Source organism: Astyanax mexicanus, chromosome 3 (genome assembly GCF_023375975.1).
Source record: "Astyanax mexicanus isolate ESR-SI-001 chromosome 3, AstMex3_surface, whole genome shotgun sequence".
In the NCBI taxonomy this organism is placed as follows: Eukaryota; Metazoa; Chordata; class Actinopteri; order Characiformes; family Acestrorhamphidae; genus Astyanax; species Astyanax mexicanus.
In genome coordinates, this window is record NC_064410.1 from 652501 (window position 1) to 672110 (window position 19610).

Consider the following 19610-nt stretch of genomic DNA (forward strand, 5'->3'; position numbering starts at 1 on the left):
ATTAACCCTTACAGCATGCTAACACAGATACAGCCAACAGAGACAGAGCTGTTAGTGCGTACGTCCTGTACTACCCATAATTCAATTCCCCTCACCTCCCTCTGCATCTCTCTCTCCTCCTCCTCTTCTGTCTCTTCTATTCTTCTATTCATCTGTCTATTTCTCCATCACCTGTCATCCATTCATCTTTAACCTCAATATTCTTCCCTCAATACTCTTCAGTACTCACTCAATCCTTCCAATCCCTTGTTTACTTAGTCTTTCAATTCCTAATTCAATCACTCAATCTTTCTGTCTTGTTTTTCCACTTGATCTTTTCTCATATTTCTTATTTTCTGTTGTATTGTACTCTTTTTTTCAGCTCTCAATCCTTCCAACTCTTTCCATTTATTGTCTTTTTTTAATCATCCTTCCAATCCGCCTCAATCCTTCCATCTCCTCTTTCTCATTTTCTCTTCAGTTGTTTTTTTTTCTTAGGTTCTCTATCATTCCAAATCTTCTCTCTTATTATCTTTTTTATCTTTTTTTATGCCTTACCTTTTCTCTTATTTCCTCTTTTGTTGTTTTGTTTCTTACGCCTCAATCTTCCAACCCTTCTCTCTTATTGGCTTTTATCATTTTCTTACACATCAATCCTTTTTTCATCTCTGTCTCTTTTTTAAGAGGCCCTCAGTCCTTTTAACTGTGCTTTCTTATTTCATCTTTCATTTTTCTTTTTTTGTCTTGATTTTCTTTTATTTATGCTCTTATTCTGACTTTCTCTTCTTCCTTTTCTTAGATTAATGGGCCCTTAATCCTTCCAATTGTTCTTCCTTATTCCCTCTTTTGTTTTTCTTTCCAATCCTTCTCTTATTATTATGCTCTTATTCTGTCTTTCTCTTGCTCTTTTTCTTAAACCTTAAATTCTTCCAAACTCTTTTCTTTTGTTTCCTCTTGTTTCTTTCTTTAGGCCCTCAATCCCTCATCTCTTCTTTAATTCCCTCTTTCATTTGTTCTTTTTCTTAGATCCTCAAACCTCTCGTCTCTTCTTTTTATTCCCTGATTCTCTCGTTCTGTTTTAGGCTCTCAGCCTCCATCTCTCCCTCTCTCCATCTCTCTCTCTCTTTCTTTTGTTGTCTTTTTTTAGTTCTTGGATTTTGGCTGAAGCATCAGAGGACCTCCGCCATTGTGTGTATTATTGTGTGTGTGTGTGTGTGTGTGTGTGTGTGTGTGTCGCAGTCACAGAGGCATGAGGTCTTTTCTGAAACAGCGTAAATAGAGCGAGGACACCACTGATCTGTGACTCATATGTCCCGACCCTGATCTAACCACCCGCCACACACACACACACACACACATCCCTCTTTGTCTGTGAAGGGCACGTGTCTTCATTTTTCTTGTCTTTTATTACGTTTTTTGTATGTTTATTTTATATGTAGATATTTAAAGGCCATTTGTAGAGATTATGAATCCAGAGAGCTTTGTTTAGAACTGCATTTAGGTTTTTATCATTTTTGCTTTTTGGATCAGTTCTAGTTCTAGTAGTTAGTGTGTGTGTCTGTCGCAGGTTGTGCCAATAAGAGTTCAATTCTCAGTTCAATTTCTAAAGCTGTTGCATTTAGTGATATTGTTCCATATTTGGTAAATCCCCTGCGATAAGATTATTATAAACTCGTTAAAGTGTCAGTCTGCATTATTTTTATATTCAGTTTCTAAACTGAAAGCAGAAGCATTTCTGAGTGGATAAAGAATAAAATATAGTGTTGTTTAATGGTACCAGTGTGCTGAACCACCATCCCTGCTAAGCCTAATTAATATATTCATTCTAAAAACTGGGGTGTCGTGATCGATTTTCACGTGAGTTCTTCTTCTGGTCAAGTCACGCGTCTTTGCATACTTAAGTCACACGTACAGCCTCTAAAAGAGGATCCGGCTCAGTTTTACTGAAAGCGAGCGGCTGGTGGAGCAACGGGGACTTCAGAAGAGGAAACTCAGAGCTCAGTAGCTCCTCCATTCACTCATAGTAAAACCAAAAACCAAAGTAAGCAATAATATTCTCAAACATTCTGACACAATAAAAAAAAACTTGTCATAGATCATAATATTCCTGAAATGTATTTTGTATTTGTTTTTACTGTGTTTACTTATAATTGTTTGCTTTATTTTTGTTACATTTTTATTTTAATGCAAAATCAAAGTCTTAGCAAGAAATAGACAAACCTTTATTATAGATTTTTTTTATTTTTTTTTAGTTTCTGTTGAGTGCATGAGATTCTTTATACAATTATACCAAATTTTCAAAGTAAAATATTTTTTTTGCAGTAGTATTTTCTTGATTTTTTCTTTATAATGTTTTTTTATAAAAAAAATACCCTGAAATATCGTGATATTATTTTAAGGACCTTATCGCCCAGCCCTAATTCAGGGTACAGTGTATTTTCACGCCTTCAGGCTCTGGTTTATATGCATTTTAAGGGATTTTTAAGGCTGCTGAATGGATCATGAATGCCCTCGGCCTCGTCCTCTTTCAGCTTCATTTACCGTCTTTTTATTGTCAGCAAATGTGGCCTAAATATGGAGCCGTCCGTCATTCAGAGCGCAATCAACTAAATGATTCTACATTTGATTAATGAATTAAGTCGGACGATTGTTTGAACTGTGACAGGATGTGATACATATTCAGATAATCCTTTTATTTCAGTGGAGGTTATTCTTCACCCTTTGTGCACAAATAGGTCAAAGCATCACGTTTACGTACGTCTATACGTCCCTAACTTAACAATAACACAGATGATAATGGACCCACCAAGCAGAACGATGCAAATCATATTAATTCCATATTAAGAGCCCCGCCCCCTCTGTTATTATTCACTCCGGGCTGGACTTGCTGATTGGGCGTTTGGGTCCGATGTCGCTGGTAAACAGTGTTAGGTGGGAGGACACCATAGAAAAGTTGGTGTGGGGGTCTGATGTAACTGTTCTTTCTTATTTCCTTTCCTTTATTTCATTTTTCTTATACCTTCAGTCCTTCTATTTGTGCTCTCATTCTCTTGTTCGTCTTTCTCTTGTTCTTTTTCTTAGGCCCTCAATCCTTCCAACTCTTCTCTCTTATTCTTCTCTCTTATCTCATTAAAATCATTCTACCTCTTTTGTTTTTTTCTTTCTCTTCAACCCTTCTATTTGTGGTCTTATTCTGTCTTTCTCTTGTTTTTTTTTGTAATTTCTCTTGTTCTTTTTTATGTCTTCAATCCTCCCTTCTGTTCTCTTTTGTTCCCTCTTGTTCCTTGTCTTAGGCCATCCTTCCAATTGTTATTTCTTATTCCCTCTTTTGTTTTGTTTTTTCTTTCTCTTAGGCCTTCAATCCTTCTATTTATGGTCTTATTCTGTCTTTCTCTTCCAGCTCTTCTCTCTTATTTCTTAGGACTTAATCTTTCTAAATCTTTTTTTATGCACTTTGATTGTTTGGCCCTCAATTCTTCCAATTGTTCTTTCTTTTTCCCTCCCTATGTTTTTTTTCTTTCTCTTGAACCTTTAATCGTTCACTTATATTAAACTCTTATTCTGTCTATCTCTTGTTCTTTTTCTTTGTTATTTCATTTGTTCTTTTTCTTATGCCTTAAATACTTTCGAATCTTCTCTTTTGTTCCCTCTTGTTTAGTTTTTTTTGGTCCTCGATCCTTCATCTTTTCTCTTATTCCCCCTTTTTCATTTGGTCTTTTTCTTAACTCCTCAACCCTCTGTTTCCTCTGTTGTTCAGGATGAGTTCATCAGAGTTTCCAGCCTCAAAAAACGCTAAAAGTTAACAAACAGCTCCCCAGATAAGAGTATCTAAATACTTCACAGAGTATTTTTTTGGTTTGATTAACACTGTTTTTAAGTTACTACATGATTCATTATGTGTTCCTTCATAATCTGATAGATCACTATACTGTTTATTTCCTATGTAGGAAATATATATATATATATATATAATATAATCTTGGTAAAGGATCCTATAGGAAAAAGTCTGTTTGCTCCACAGTGAGGCCCGTGAGCTAATGCTCATTAATGTTATAATGTAAATCTAAATGTAAATAGCTGTTCAGAGCTGAAGGTTAGTGATATGAGTATGAAGGAGGCGTGTTGTGGAGTAGGGCAGGGTTCATTGCCAGGTTCTGGTTCTGTGAGCTGGAGGGTCTTGCTTTGAATTTCATCAGGGCTGCTGTTGGAGGTCTGCAGTGGTTCTGAGCGGAGGGACTCGGACACAGATCGTAGAGTAATAACGGGGGGTTTGTGTTGAGCTGGCTCAGGTACCCCTCCCCTCCCCTCCCGCGGAGAGAGGCTTCAAACATGTGCTCCTCCAGGGCTTAATGAAACTGGATGTTCCCCAGACGGCTCCGCCACAGCGCCAGGTGTTCTCCTCTTAATGATGCCGTACAGCCCGGCCAAATCCCCCCCCTCCTCCGTATTAATCACCGGCGCTCACGGCTGCAGTATGAAGTAATGGGTTAAGGAGGGGCTTCAGTTTCTCGCTCTGTTGACCCGGACGTGCTCTGGAGTTCAGACTGAGAGCTGAACGCAGATCCTGAGGTCACGGTGGAGACGCCAAGTGTACAAGACCTCTGTTTTACTGGATTTTTAGGCCTTTAGCCTTTAGCTCTGAATATGTGGACACCTCTTTTCTCCTGTCTCTTCCTTTTTCTCTATGTTTCTATTATACAACATGTTAAAAAGGGAAATATTCTCAATATAAACTTATTAGGCTATATAGACCATATTTACAGACTCACAGGCAGATGAATGCTTAGCATCGTATAGCATAATACAGGCTCTAACTAGCTTAGCTATATATGCGCTTAGCCTAACCGTGCTTCACACATTTTAAACTTTTATAAAATAAAAACTCTCTATAGCTGATAAACAGAAATAATAATCAGCCTTTAGCTCTGAATATGTGGCCACCTCTTTTCTCTACTTCTCTCTAAAAAAGGGGAGTAATTAGCTAGTTAGCCTGCATGCTAGCATAGACCACGCTAAACCAGTCATGTCGGCTGTGTTATGTTAGCTCACGCTCTAAAACGTTTAATAACTCCCTCATTCTCTCACTTATGAGTGAAAGAAACCTTTAAGTGTGACAGTAATTTCTTTGTTTTATATTGTGATACATTTCGATATCGATTGATTCGATTTTTTTCCCATATCGCCCAGCCATCTCAAAATATATGATTATTTTAGATTAAAATCAGAGTTACTAGTTACTAGTCTTACACATTCTATAAACAGATATGTGAGTCATATTTCATATTTTGGAGAATCAGACAATATCGATGAATATAAATCTATAATTACTCCCTAAGAATACATATCTTCTTATAAAATCACACGTCATTAAATAACTGAAGGTTTCTATATTGTGTATTTCCCATTAAACAGATTGTCCTCTCTAATGGCGCTCAGCACTGTGTGTAGAATTGGATGAAGAGTTTGTGATGAATTCTGTTCCGTTTCCATTTCTCGCCCTGCAGCCGTGCGGAACGACAGGAACAAGAAAAAGAAGGAAAGCCCGAAGCCAGAGCTGACAGAGAGTTACGAGCTGTCAGCAGAGCTGGAGGCCATCATCGAGAAAATCCGCAAAGCTCACCAAGAGACGTTCCCTTCTCTCTGCCAGCTGGGCAAGTACACCACGGTGAGTTTCTGCACCAAAATATATAACTCTAATACTATATACAGTGCAGGATATACACTGCATAGTGTCTTAATGATGCTGCATATTTGATTTCATTTGTGAGATTCCATGAAAGACTGGATTTTACATTTTTTTAACTAATTTTAAACTAGTAGAATCTGCACAAATGTCATTATTTCTAAACCTAAATTTCTATTAAACCTTGCTAAGCTCTGCAACTAAAGTTTTGTATTTGTAAAAACAGCTTTTATCTTTACTTACTGCAGTACTACCACTACAGTGTGGGCTGTGTGAATGGAGTCGCAAATATTTGAAGCATTGGTTTGATATTGCGAGACTGACTAATATCACCATTATTAAATATTATTGAAGTCATGAATGAAGTTTAACTTATATAGCGCCTTCCTAGAAACGCAAGAAAGCTTTACAATTTACACATTTTTACACACAAGCACATTACTCATCAACACTCATCCACACACCGGTGAGAAGTGGCAGCCAATAGCACAGAGCGTACTCTCAACCGGAAACAACCTTCCACCTGCACTCTAAAAAAACAGAGATATGATATGAGTACTTTTTTCTACTCAAAGGTACTCTCTTCATAATTGTACCCTCAAATGTACAATATTGGTCTTTACAGGGTCAGATTTGTTCCCTCTGAAGTACAAAGTAATTTCTAACAGCAATAAGTACAGATTTGTACCATTTAACCTGCAGCCAAAAGTACATTCAGTATTCTGTATCACTGCACTGATAAACAATATATATTTTAATTGCACATTGTTTATTTGAAAGCCAGACAATTTTCGATCATCAAGTTTTTGAGCCATATTCAGTTGATGATAATGTTTATAATCTTTATAATCTTTACTGGCACAAAAACCATGGGTACAAAAAAGGACTTTCACTGAAAGATACTTTTTTGTACCTTAATATAAAGTACAGCCCCAGATACAAGCTTTGTACTCTTTTCTTAGAGTGTGTGGAGGACTGCATCCAGCAGTACTTATTGCTGTTAAAAAAAGACTTTATACTTCAGAGGGAACAAATCTGACCCTGTAAAGACCAATATTATACCTTTAAGGGAACAATTATGAAGAGTTTACCTTTAAGTACAAAAAAGTACTCATATCTTACCTCTGCTTTTTAGAGTTTAGTGCTGTCCACCTGAATCCTGATGCAGAAACTGATGCAGAAGGTTTAGCACATGTGGCCTGGCGTGTCCTCTACTGCTGCTCTATCTGCTCCTCATCTATAGAGGTCAGAAGAGCTATAGACCTGCGTTAGCAGATTGTGGGCTAATCTAATGAAATCCCTGAGTGGTCTCAGTGATGATATTGAGTCATGTACTTCCTGAGCAGAGTCAGACCCAGGGCCCAGCCCTGGAGTGAGCCCGGGAGTGCGTGTTTGATTCAGACCTCGTGCTGTAATTCTAAAACTGGACCGAGCTCAGAAGTGATCGATGGTATTTACTCCTCTCTAAATCCGTCTTTAATACAGTCAGAGTACTCAATTATGAGTCCCGTCTCCAACAAATCCCCCCCAACTATTCAATAACTTCCATTCTCTCCTCCCCGCTTTCTTTCTTCCCCTCCTCTCGACCTTCAATAGGCCCCGGGCTCAGTATCTGGAGGTGAAGTGCTTTGGATACTCAGTGGAAATCGATGGCGGTGAGAGAAGATTAGACACTTCCTCACAAAGGCTGTTTGAATGTTGTCTGAACAATGAAGCAGCGTGAAGATTTCATTAATAACATAAAGCAAACAAAGAGCCCTGCGCTAAATGAAGCTGTGCTCGCCGCCTGTTTGACATTATTGTGTATGAGGACAAGGTTGCCAGATCTTGTCGTTGTTGAAACCAGCAGTGAAGATGATTGTTGATTTAGATCATTGTGAAAGAACGGAGCATGCACGTGATGAATAGTGAATAAAACACCATGTAGTAGCCTCTATTTTAGCCCTATATTTCTAAAACTGTGTGTAGAACAGAATTAGCAAAATAAAAATTCACACTGTTCTCATAATTTCCCATTATATACAGTATCTCCTAGAGACACATTATATCTGTACAGTAGTGTATTCTTAAAATAAACCACTTAAAAACTACGAGTTGAAAAAATAAATTGAAAACCTCTGGAATATAATCAAGAGGAAGATGGATGATCACAAACCATCAAACCACCAAACTGAACTGCTTGAATTTTTACACCAGGAGTAAAGCAGCATAAAGTTATCCAAAAGCAGTGTGTAAGACTGGTGGAGGAGAACATGATGCCAAGATGCATGAAAAAAAAAACTGTGATTACCTATAAATAGCAAAATTAGAGAAACTGGTTCAGAAACTGAAGTAAAACAATAGTTTTGCATAACATTAAAAACATAACATTGCAGTTCAGTTTTAGTTTTAGTTTTTTGCAGGGGATGGTTTGTAAATATGCGAGGTGAACCATTTTAATATTATTATATGTTGATTACAGTTAATAATTAAGCCAAGCAGAAGAATTTCATACAGAAAAAATACTTTTAACTATTTTTCCAAATTGTTACGGGACAATTTGATCTGTAACATAACAAGAGGGTTCAATTCTGTGATGGTCGATGCAGGAAAATACAACAACAGTGTTATCAGAATCCACCTCTAGGAGGCTCCTCCCACTAGTTACTGACAGCAGCCAGGCAGCCAGGTTCATCATTCCTGCAGCCGGCAAAATATGAACCTTCAGTGTTAGTATATGAGTAACAAACTTACGAACAGTAAGTGCAATTTCTTTGGGGGTGTGGTGGTCTATTTTGCATGGGGCCCCCGAATGCCCTAAACCGGCCCCGGTTGGGGGCTTGTTTTTGGTGAGAGGGGGGGAAAAATGAGGGTCCCTCCTGAAAGCTGCTTCTTTTTCAGAGGTGGAATAAATGCAGCTGATCTCTTTGTGTCTTATGCGCTCTGTGTGTAAAGCGTTAAAGTAGAGCAGAGTTTACCGTTCTAATCGACTGTCAGCCTGATTTCTGCTTCTGAGAAGATGTAGAATATAGAAATGCCTGAACACATTTGCATGAAGGCGCAGATTTATGGGTGAAAGCAGTTTATGGGCGATGGTAAATCTCAGAGGAAAGCACAGATAAGGACGGGTGCAGAGATATTTTTGTCCAGATTCACCCGGAAGAGTTTAAAAGTTGTGTAAAAGTATGTTTTTAGTTTGTGATTTGTGTTTAACATAATTCCAAACATAAGTCTGAAAGAATTATTACGTATTTATGAGGTAATTTGTAGTATTAGCTCTTTTTTGCTGCATTTAGCTGAAGGGATGATGATGATACACTTGGGCTACAGCAAAAAAAAAATCTGATGTGGATTAAATTTGTGGTATTGAAATCCAGTATGTATCTGATTTGCGCCAATGCGACTCTGTCTGAATAGCCATGTCAGAATTTAAGTGAAGAAAATAATGAGATGAGATGAGGAAAATGGACAACAACAGTGAGTAAGGGGCTTCAGTGGCAGCAAAACGAGAAAACAGAGATCATAAATATTCAGACTAATGTCTTATCAATGATATTATTTTATATATTAGTGGACAATTAAATATATATATATATTGTATTATTCACCACAATAGTATGTGATTAATTATAATTATTTAAAATCATCATTTTTTTAAAGGCAGACTAAAATAAAAGGAGTTTGGGTGAAAATGAAGCGCTCTGATTGGCCGAAATCTCACTTAAGTGACAACTCTGAAACTGGTGAAATGTGAGATGAAATGATATGTGTAGTTCAAAACACGGAACCATGCTATATGGCCTTAAAATAATATTTTATATATATATATATATTATTCATGGAATTTTCACAATAATGAAACTCTTGGTGATATGGCAAAACACTGAATATAAAATAATATATATTATTTTAAGAATAAACTACAACACTGCAACAAAATGACAATTACATTTAATTATTGCTTATATATGATATGATATGGCACACCCCTAACTAAAATATAAAAAAATACAATAATTTTATCAGATTTGTGACAGAAGTCAATGATCCAGAATAATAATAATGCACTCCATATATCTCCATATTTTTATTTTTTTGATAAAAACAGTAAAAAAGTAAAAAAGCAGTACATTGATGTGATAATTATAGGTGGGTGATATAGGCACAATATTTCAGGGTATATTATTGCATTCGATAGGATATGGCAGACTCCTACTGTGCATTAATCCACCTCTGCCTATAATGGGTTTAATTGTATTCAATGCTGAATGAATGCAAGTGTGAAAACAGACGATAAAGCAAAATTTTAAGACCTGTTTTAATCTTAAAAAAATTCATCTTTGGGCAAAAAAAAGCTCCTCTCTCTACATCTATTGGTGGATTTCCAATAGATAGAATATATTTTCCAATAAGACAATATCACAACAACACGATCAGGTATCTTCCTGAAACCCGGCAGAATTAGCTTCCTTCACCCGTCACAGCGTGAGGGAGGTTGAGGGACGGATCAGTGGATCCACACCTGTAAACCAGACCCAGGTATACCTGACGACCCGGACCAGGAGAACACGGGTTCACTCAGCAGAGAATCACGGGTTTACTCAGCAGCTCTCGCTGAAGACGACCCGTTCACGACCCCTCTCAGCAGAGATCGTCTTTAGGGAGCGTCTACAGGAGCGTACCTGTTCCAGAGAAAGGTCACAGTTCACCAGAACTGTCTTAAATCTGGCAGAACATCCAGGTGAGATGTGCTACAGCGTGAGGAGCGAGGCTGACATGCAGATCTCTCTCTCCGATAGCCCGGGCTCTCGAGAACCAGGCCTTCCTGCGGCTCTACGAGAAGCTGATTGATTGATGGTCGTATTTTTCGAGTGAGGAACTGGAAAAGCTGGAAAGCTGCAGAGCTGCATTGCGGAGATGATTGACAGCCAGCTAGTGTTTGTCTCAGTCTGGCTTAAATATAGCTGGAGCTTAGCATGCAGTTGAAAAGATTGACACTCATGCACTATTAACACGGCTCTGATCGGCGGCTCCCGCGGTTTAGAGCACAGATTTGTGGGTAAATATGTAATACACACACTTGCACAAATGCACAAACACTCGCGTGAACGCTGTACTGATACTGTAAACACACACACAAACACACACACACATCTGTCAGACGTTGACGCTTTTGGCAGGCTGGGCTAGTCTCGTGATTCCCGTCCGCAGCTTGTGAGAAATGCATGTTTTTGGAGCGTGCTGTGTGAGTTTCTGAACAAATCGAGTCGTATATCTTACTCTGACTGTCGCTTTCCTCACACTTTTGATGAGAAAGCAGAGAGATGGCGTAAAATCAGGCAGAATATAAAACAAACAAAAAAAAACACATTAAATGTGCAATGTGCATCGCAAATGATCTATTATTATTATTTATCTTTGTAATAGTTTGGAGCAAAGGTTTTGAACTGATTTGACTCTTTAACTCCGTTATCTATTGCGTTTATTTGCTTTTTTTAAACAGCGACAGAACCTTTTTTAGTCTGCAAACTGATTAATATATAAATATATGAACAGGTTTATTGTGACACTCAAGAATCAGAGGGGTGGGTTTTCTAATTTAGCACACTTCAAACCGAGAGCTATGAAAATCACTGATAAGATCTCGGAACAATCGACCAATGATCTTATTTATGGAGTGGAATAAGCCCTGGGTATATATATTTTGAATTATTGGATTAAATGATGAGTTATATTCTTCGAGGTAGCAGTCAGATTAGGCCATATCTCATCCCACATAGGCTGGAAAGCAAGATGTTTTAGTTCCCTCTGTTATATAAAGATTCATTTAAGTTCTATCAAACATAGAATTGTAAATACAATTACAAACAATGGATGTAAGAAAATTGGACATTCATAAGTAATAAGAACTCTGTTTGGCTGAGATACAGAAAGTAAGATGTTGAAATTGTACATAAGCTAAAGTCATCAAACAGGGAATTTGACTGTGACATTGCATCTCTTGAAAAAAATTGATGTAGTGTATAAATAAAATAATGCATTAGAAAACAGCGCTTTTGACACTGAAAACAATTTCAGGGCACAGAATGATCCCACACTCCTGGAGGTCTTTGTAAGGCTGTGATTTATATTTGTACTATTTTTCTGCGGTTGCCATTTGATCGGCTGAAATCCCACATTCCTGTTAGCGGCTGCTGTTTGTAAGCAGTTGAGGGAGAATTAGCGAAAGCAAATCATAGAAATCACAGAGCCTCAGCCGAGGGATTAGATGCCTGTAGTGTTTCAGGTTTTGAAATATCAACAGGTCTTTTCTGCGCTGCTGAAAGGAGGGAGCAGGTAGTGTTCGGCTTTATCAGGATCAGGGCTAATTATCCTCTCTCCAAGCCTGGGAGAAAGTCCTCATTATCGCCGCTGCCGATTGGTTCCTGACGTGCTTTTGGAAGCTTTTTATTGGCAACAGAAGAGGACCCCTTTCCCCCCTCCATCCCTATCCTCCTCCACCTCCTCCCATCCTCCTCCTCCTCCTCTAAGGATTAGGTTAAAGCTCCAATTATGCTGCGAAATATTCAAATCCAGCTCCTCTGTGAATTCGGGGGTTCACGTGCGGGTGAGCGAGAGGGGGTTTAGACTGCCGATGAATAACGCTTCATTGACAGCGGCGAGAAGTGACGAGAAGCGGCCCTGGCAGCTTTAAAAGCAGAATAACAGCAGCGAAAGAGGAGGAAAAGGAGGAGGAGGAGGAGGAGGAGGAGGAGGAGGTGGCCTTCGGATTGTTCATTTGCTGAATATTAGCTGAATACAGCTCTAGAACTAAAAATTAAGTTCTAGTTTGTGAATCAGTTTCTCTGATTTTGCTATTTATAGGTTTATGTTTGAGTAAAATGAACATTGTTGTTTTATTCTATAAACTACAGACAACATTTCTCCCAAATTTCATAAAGAGTTTTAGGAGTTTAGAATCAATCAATATTTGGTGGAATAATTTTTAATCACAGTTTTTTTTCATGCATCTAGGCATCATGTTCTCCTCCACCAGTCTTACACACTGCTTTTGGATAACTTTATGCTGCTTTACTCCTGGTGTAAAAATTCAACAAGCGAGTTTCTATCTTGGCAGCGCCAGATACACAGGTGCGCCTCTGACTGATTTGAACCCTGACAACAGTCATCAGTCAGACGTCCATATCTATCTTAGCTACACTGACAACTGCGCACTCTTGACTCTTCTGCTCGTTTTCTGATACCCAGTGTTCAAACTTTAAATCACATTATAAATCACATTATAAAAACCTGCTTAATCGCGGGCCAACTTTAATTTTAATTCTAAAATACCTTGTGGGCCACTCGGAAAAAGGGCACCCCTGACCTAAAGGTTTTCGTGCTCTGGCGTCGATGTCCTGCCGCGACCTGCAATAACAGCAGCGCTGCTTCTAACACTGGGTCGCATATTTTCTAATGTTGCGAGTTGTCTAATTTGTTTGGATAAATGCCTCTAAATGAAATTAGAATTCCCCGGCCACTTCCTTGTTTCCTTCTATTGAATTATCCTGGCGCGGTAATTGACTGAGATTGCAAGGGAAATCAAACGACACTGCCGCGCCGCCGTCCCTCCCTCCCTCTCTCCATCTCATCCCTCCATTCCTCCTGGCCCTCGGGGAGGAAGAAGACGAGTGGCTTTAATATCGTGAGCCTGGGTCTCGGCCGTTTCAGAGCGTACTCCTCCCCGCTCCGGTGGCGTAGCGCCCGCCGCGGAGTCGGTTTCGGCAGTAGCGGCGTTTTCAGCGATGGCTCGTTTAGAATGATTTAAGCACATCCGTACCGCGGCTCTCACTTAACCCGAGATCATATTTACTGATCTTCCTCCTCAGCCTGAGACAATAGATCCTGCCCTCCACCCTGTTCCTGAACGCCTGAGGAATTCTACCAGTCTGACCAGCAGAGAGAGACCACTCCACCCCTCCACCACTCCACCCCTCCACCCTCAACAAAAAACTGAGGAATGATGCTTTTACCCAGAGACTATCACTCTGGGCCCGATCTTAAACCCTGTGCAAGGCCTGTCATGATGTTCATTGCAATCCTACACCTGAGCAACAGTTAATAGAACATTGGACTTTATGAATATATCTACACTGATGGGCGTGGTGATCTGGAAATGAGGTGTGTTCAGGTACATTTCTAGAGAGAAAAACACAGGTGCTCCACTAATCGATTTAAACCCTGACAACAGTCAACAGTCAGACATTCATACCTATCTTAGCTTCGCATGTCCGCAAACCCAACTTTTACATCAACAATAAACAGAATAGTAAATAAAATAACATTGCTGTTCCCGTAAATGAGCTGCTGGAGCTCCTTCACAGCGTCAACCAGCAGCTCAGTTTCCTCTGCTGAGAAGAGTTTGTTGGACACGTCCAGGTAGCTGCACCGTTACAATAGCAATCCGCCAAAGTCAGAGCGCACCTGATCTACTCTTAAAGAGAATGATGAGCAAGAGACACTCTGATTTACAGGAACAGCAATGTTATTTTATTTAGTATTCTGTTTATTTCTGTAGCTATACTTGAAAACTTAGTTGGTATTTTAATGATGCAGGCGCGAGGTGTGAAAATATACTGTGGGTGGGGTGTAAGATAGCAATGAGCATCACAATGCTCCCTGCGTAGGGAGTAAAATAGGGCCCAAAGACTACGATCTTCAATGGCCTTGTGTTTTTGATACCAGGACAGTCTGGGTCCATGTAGTGGAGGCCATAAAGAGTGTTATCTCTCTCTCTCTCATGTTCTCTCTCACTCTATTTTCTTCTCTCTATCTCATGTTCTCACTCTCTCTGTTGCTGTGTTGGACCCGGGCTGTCTGCTGGTGGAGCACTGATCTGGAACAGATGGGCTGTTTAATGTAAACTGTTGGAAAACAAACAAATTAGCGTCAGCTGCTCAGCCGCAGTCTTCCTGAGCTGAGCAGAGCTCCATCCCTCACTCTTACTCTCGAATAATGTAGCCATAGCGCCCCAAACAGCACTTAGTCTGTCTGTTTCTCTCTGTCGTCTGTATTTCTACTTGTTTTTGTTGTTTTATTCTATAAACCACAGACAACATTTCTCCCTAATTGCAAATAAAAATATTCTCAGTTAGAAAACAAGTTCATATTGATTTAGAAACAACAATGCTGATGTTTTAAGAAATCAATATTTGGTGGAATAACCCTGGTTTTTAATCACAGTTTTTATCATGCATGGCATCATGTTCTCCTCCACCAGTCTTACACACTGCTTTTGGGTGAAAACCTCTGGAATATAATCAAGAGGAAGATGGATGATCACAAACCATCAAACCACCAAACTGAACTGCTTGAATTTTTACACCAGGAGTAAAGCAGCATAAAGTTATCTAAAAGCAGTGTGTAAGACTGGTGGAGGAGAACATGATGCCAAGATGCATGAAAAAAAAAAGCATCAGGGTTATTCCACCAAATATTGATTATTTCTGAACTCTTAAAACTTTATGAATATGAACTTGTTTTCTTTGTATTATTTGAGGTCTGAAAGTTCTGCATCTTTTTTGTTATTTCAGTCATTTCTCATTTTCTGTAAATAAATGCTCTAAATGAGAATATTTTTATTTGTAATTTGGGAGAAATGTTGTCTGTAGTTTATAGAATAAAACAACAATGTTCATTTTACTCAAACATAAACCTATAAATAGCAAAATCAGAGAAACGGATCATTTTTAATTCTTATTTTTTTTCCGGAGCTGTATATATCCTTCTCTCTCTTTATATATACCTTTCTCTCTCTCTCTCCTCGTGTCTCTGTAGATGCTGTGTGTTTTCTAATAGGTTTGTATGTATGAAAGCAGCTGCTCTGAGCCTCTCTCTCTCGAGCTGTCACGGCTCTATCAGTGCATCTCCGGCTCTCAGACGCGGGAGAGCGAGCTCAGGCTTCAATCACAGCGCAGCACACAGCCTGCTGGAGAAAACACACACACACCAGACACACACACACACACAGAAACAGAAACTACCTCCTTCATTAGAACCACTCAATTCTCCCCTGACGGCTTAGTCAAAACATCCCCTCCCCACAGCAGTAATGTGAAGTTTTTATATATAAATATATGTGTGTGTACAGTTGTTACGAGGCGTGTGTGTATGTGTGTGTGTGTGTGTCTTATTGTGGTGTTTTGAAAAGCCAAGGCTGATCCGCCAGGAGTGTGTAGGCGATGGAGATCATTATCCCTGTGAGGCTGATGAAAATGCCAACCTTCTGTCTGACTCTCGAACGTGTGTGTGTGTGTGTGTGTGTGTGTACTCTCTATTCTATTCCAGAACTCAAGTGCTGACCACCGGGTGCGTTTGGATCTGGGACTGTGGGATAAGTTCAGTGAGCTGGCCACTAAGTGCATTATCAAAATCGTGGAGTTCGCCAAACGAGTGCCTGGCTTCACTGGACTCACCATCGCTGACCAGATCACACTACTCAAAGCTGCCTGTCTGGACATACTGGTAGGTGTGGAAATGAGAGTTTTAACACCGTGGGCTTCATTTAAAGGACTATATTTTAATTATATTTAATTGCTGTTGTGTAAAAACATTTTTGTCTGGTCCAAAACGAACTCTGGAGCGGTTCACTTAGCTCGATCCGACCCAGATATCAAATATACTCCTGTTATTTGAACTAAACTGCTGATAAGGTGCAGTTTAATCTGATATATTAGCCAGAAAATATACTGAGACTAAGTTAAGTAAAGCTGAGCTAGGTAAAGAAAACTGTAATTCTTAAAAAAAAGTCAAACGAGCGCTATTTATTAACAGTCAGCTCAGATTTCCAGATTTCCACTAAGGCTGGGTTCAGCAGCATTAGCATTAACGGCTCACTGCTATCTGCAGTTAGTGCTCACCTCTGAACGTCGAAAGAGCTAGTACTTAGCGCGGTTAGCGGCTAATGCTAATACTGTTTCAGCAGTGCTAGCCGGGGTTAGCAGCAGATTACAGGCTAATAATTCTCATCTCTGAACGGCATTTTTAGTGACTAATACTAAAGCTAATGCTGCTTCAGTCTTGAGTCTCTGCGCTGGAGAACTAAACTGAAACTCCTGTATAACTCTGTACTTCAGTGTTCAGAGTGACTTTACTGCTCCTTAATACCTGACTGATAGAATTCTTTTTTTTAGAAAAATTAAAGGATTTTAAGTGCAGTTTATAGTGCGTAAAATATGGTAAATAGAAAGACGTAAATCTCAGCATAATTAGCTATTACACATTAAAATAGTTTACAAACTGGATCATTATCAGCCGACTAATCTACAGAGAAATTTTAGATACTGATAATAAGCTAAACCTGTCCTGGCTGATTGATTTGATTGGTTTAAAGTGAGTTATCTCTGTAGGACTTTCTTTAGCATGCTGTCTGATGTTAGGAGGCTGCTGATAATCTCTGTTAGACGAGCGGTTCTGATCCGGCTCAGACTCAGTCGCTGTTTTTTCTCTCTGACCGATTCTGATTTGTTTAGGCTCCTGTTTGTTTTCTGGCTTGGATGTAAATGTGGGCCCTAACGAGTGTGAGGCCCTCGGGCTGTGTGTGTGTGTGTGTGTGTGTGTGTGTGTGTGTGTGTAGAGTGCTGAGCTCAGGCTGTCTTGGTAATGAGCGAGAAATAGAGCAAACAGCGCTCAGTGATAAGGTGATGGAGGGAGCGAGTGAGCATGCTCAGTGCGGAACTGAGAAAGAGACAGAAAAAAAGAGAGAGCATAAGAGAGAGAGAGAGAGAGAGAGCATAAGAGAGAGAGAGAGAGAGAGAGAGAGAGCATAAGAAAGAGAGAGAGAGAGAGAGAGAGAGAGAGAGAGAGAGGGAGATAAAGAGAGAGAGAAGGCCATTGATTTGATTAGCTTTTCCCCTGAGGGAGAAGAGATGAAGGGAGAGGGGACTGAGAAAAACGAGTGATCCTTTAGCACCCAAATCATGTGGCTCAACCTCTACCACTCTTTTCTTCCGCCTCTTTTTATCATTTTATCACTTTGTTCTTAGTAAACTGATCAAGGAAAGCCTGAAGAAGTAGAGCTGGGCTAACGTAGGAGATTATAAATAGAGATACACTAATGGTGTTTTTACACCAGCACTATTTAATCCGGTTAAAAAAAGGACTGTTGGTTTGTACTATTAATGCGGTTTGATTGAGCAGGTGTGAAAACAGTAATCACACTCAGGTGCGGATCAAAACTAACTCTGGATCAAGTATAGTCCATTTATTTGAGCTAAACTGTTAATAAGCTGCAGTTTAATCTGATATATTAGCCATATAATGCTAATCACCACAGCTATGAACAAACTCTGTCTCTGCTGCTCCATGCTGTTTACTCACTGAGCGAGCGCGGTATGTGCAGCGTTCACTGCTCTCTCTTTTTATTCCAGCGCTCCACAATGGCTTTAACTCCCCTCAAACATACAAGTATATACTAGTATTTTAGTTATCACCATCAATATAAATATAATTACATTTTACATTTCTTACATTTATACTTTTATTAACATATTTATTTTAATACCCACTATAGAAACTTCTTAACGTCTTAAAAGGAACAAGTGCGATTAATCGTGATTAATCACAGATTATTGTCGTGATCAATTGGATTATTTTTTTAGTCGACTGACACTACTGAATACTAATAATGAACTCCTTTTTTTACTTAAACTTTTTGTCCTTCACACACACACACACACACACACACACACACACACACACACACACAGGCCCTGATCCAGCTTCACCTTGTCCTCTGTGATGATGTTCACTGTGGCATTGTGCTGTGGAGTTTGGCTTTAGAGGGAGGATCAAACAATATGTGCGTGTGTATGTGTGTATTTATGGGTGTGTGTGTGTGTGTGTGTGTGTGTGTGAGCCCAGCCAGCAGCCATGTTTTATTCTGTTTCATCTCCCTGACGTTGGTGCCAATCACTGTCAGCCCAAACCCACTGCATCTGCTTCAAAGGGTTCATATAGCAGCCATACACACCACCACCATCTCTCTCTCTCTATCTCTCTCTCTCTCTCTATCTCTCTCTCTCTCTCTATCTCTCTCTATCTCTCTATCAGACACACACCCACAGTATACCTCCTAGAGCTTAACATCCTCGTACACACACTAAATTTAAATACACACATGGGCATACACTCAGATACACAAAACCAGACGAAAAGTACACAGAAACGAGAGAAGTACAACTTTCTTCCTCTTGTTCTCTCCCTCTCTCTATCTCTCTCTATCTTTCTCTCTCTCCGTCTCTTTGCTGATGTGTAGATAATTCTGGATTTACAGTTTTTATTTATTTAGGCAAAAAAGCTCCTACTGAGAACAGTATTCATTTCCAGAGGGACCTTGCATAAGACAATGCTATAATTAAAGCCAAAAAAACAATACAGTGAATCATAAACAAGGAATAAATACATGAAACTGGCAAGTTTTCATTCAGAACTTTTCAGAATTAAAAGAAAACTTAAAGAAACTGTAAAGAAAACTTACTTAATGAAGGTAATTCTGAAAATTTGGGATTTATAAGGCAAGGTTAGCCATTCGTTGGAAAAAAAGTACTATGGAAACCTGTTGTCTCACTTCTAAAAACAGTATTAAACTGTGTGTTTGATGTCTCCTAAAACGCCTATAATGTACTATATGTAAATGTACAGAAAGCAAGGTACTTCCTTGCTGCGTACATCCAACAAAACCTGGTAGAGAGTACCTTAACATCGCTCGATCCGTAGTGTCACTTGTATACCAGAATCACATAGTAGAAGGCTAATATTACCAACCACTGTGAAACATGGTGGTGGCAGCATCATTCTGTAGGGTCGGATTTAGGAAGCTGGTCAGAGTAGATGGAAGATGGATGGAGATAAATAAATACAGAACAATCCTGGTATAAAAGAAAAGCTGTTGGAAGCTTGAAAAAGACTTGAGATCTTCCGACAAGACGAT

At 39.3% G+C, this 19610-nt stretch overlaps 1 protein-coding gene across 1 annotated transcript in view; it reads left to right on the top strand.

Moving 5' to 3' along the window:
- The window catches only part of LOC103034474 (retinoic acid receptor beta), a 70986-nt gene that overhangs the window by 40312 nt on the left and 11064 nt on the right, over positions 1–19610 (top strand). Inside the window, exons 4-5 of the mRNA XM_049476026.1 lie at positions 5484–5644; positions 15968–16144. Of these exons, the coding sequence (XP_049331983.1) occupies positions 5484–5644; positions 15968–16144 (338 nt within the window). The remainder of the gene's footprint in view (positions 1–5483; positions 5645–15967; positions 16145–19610) is intronic.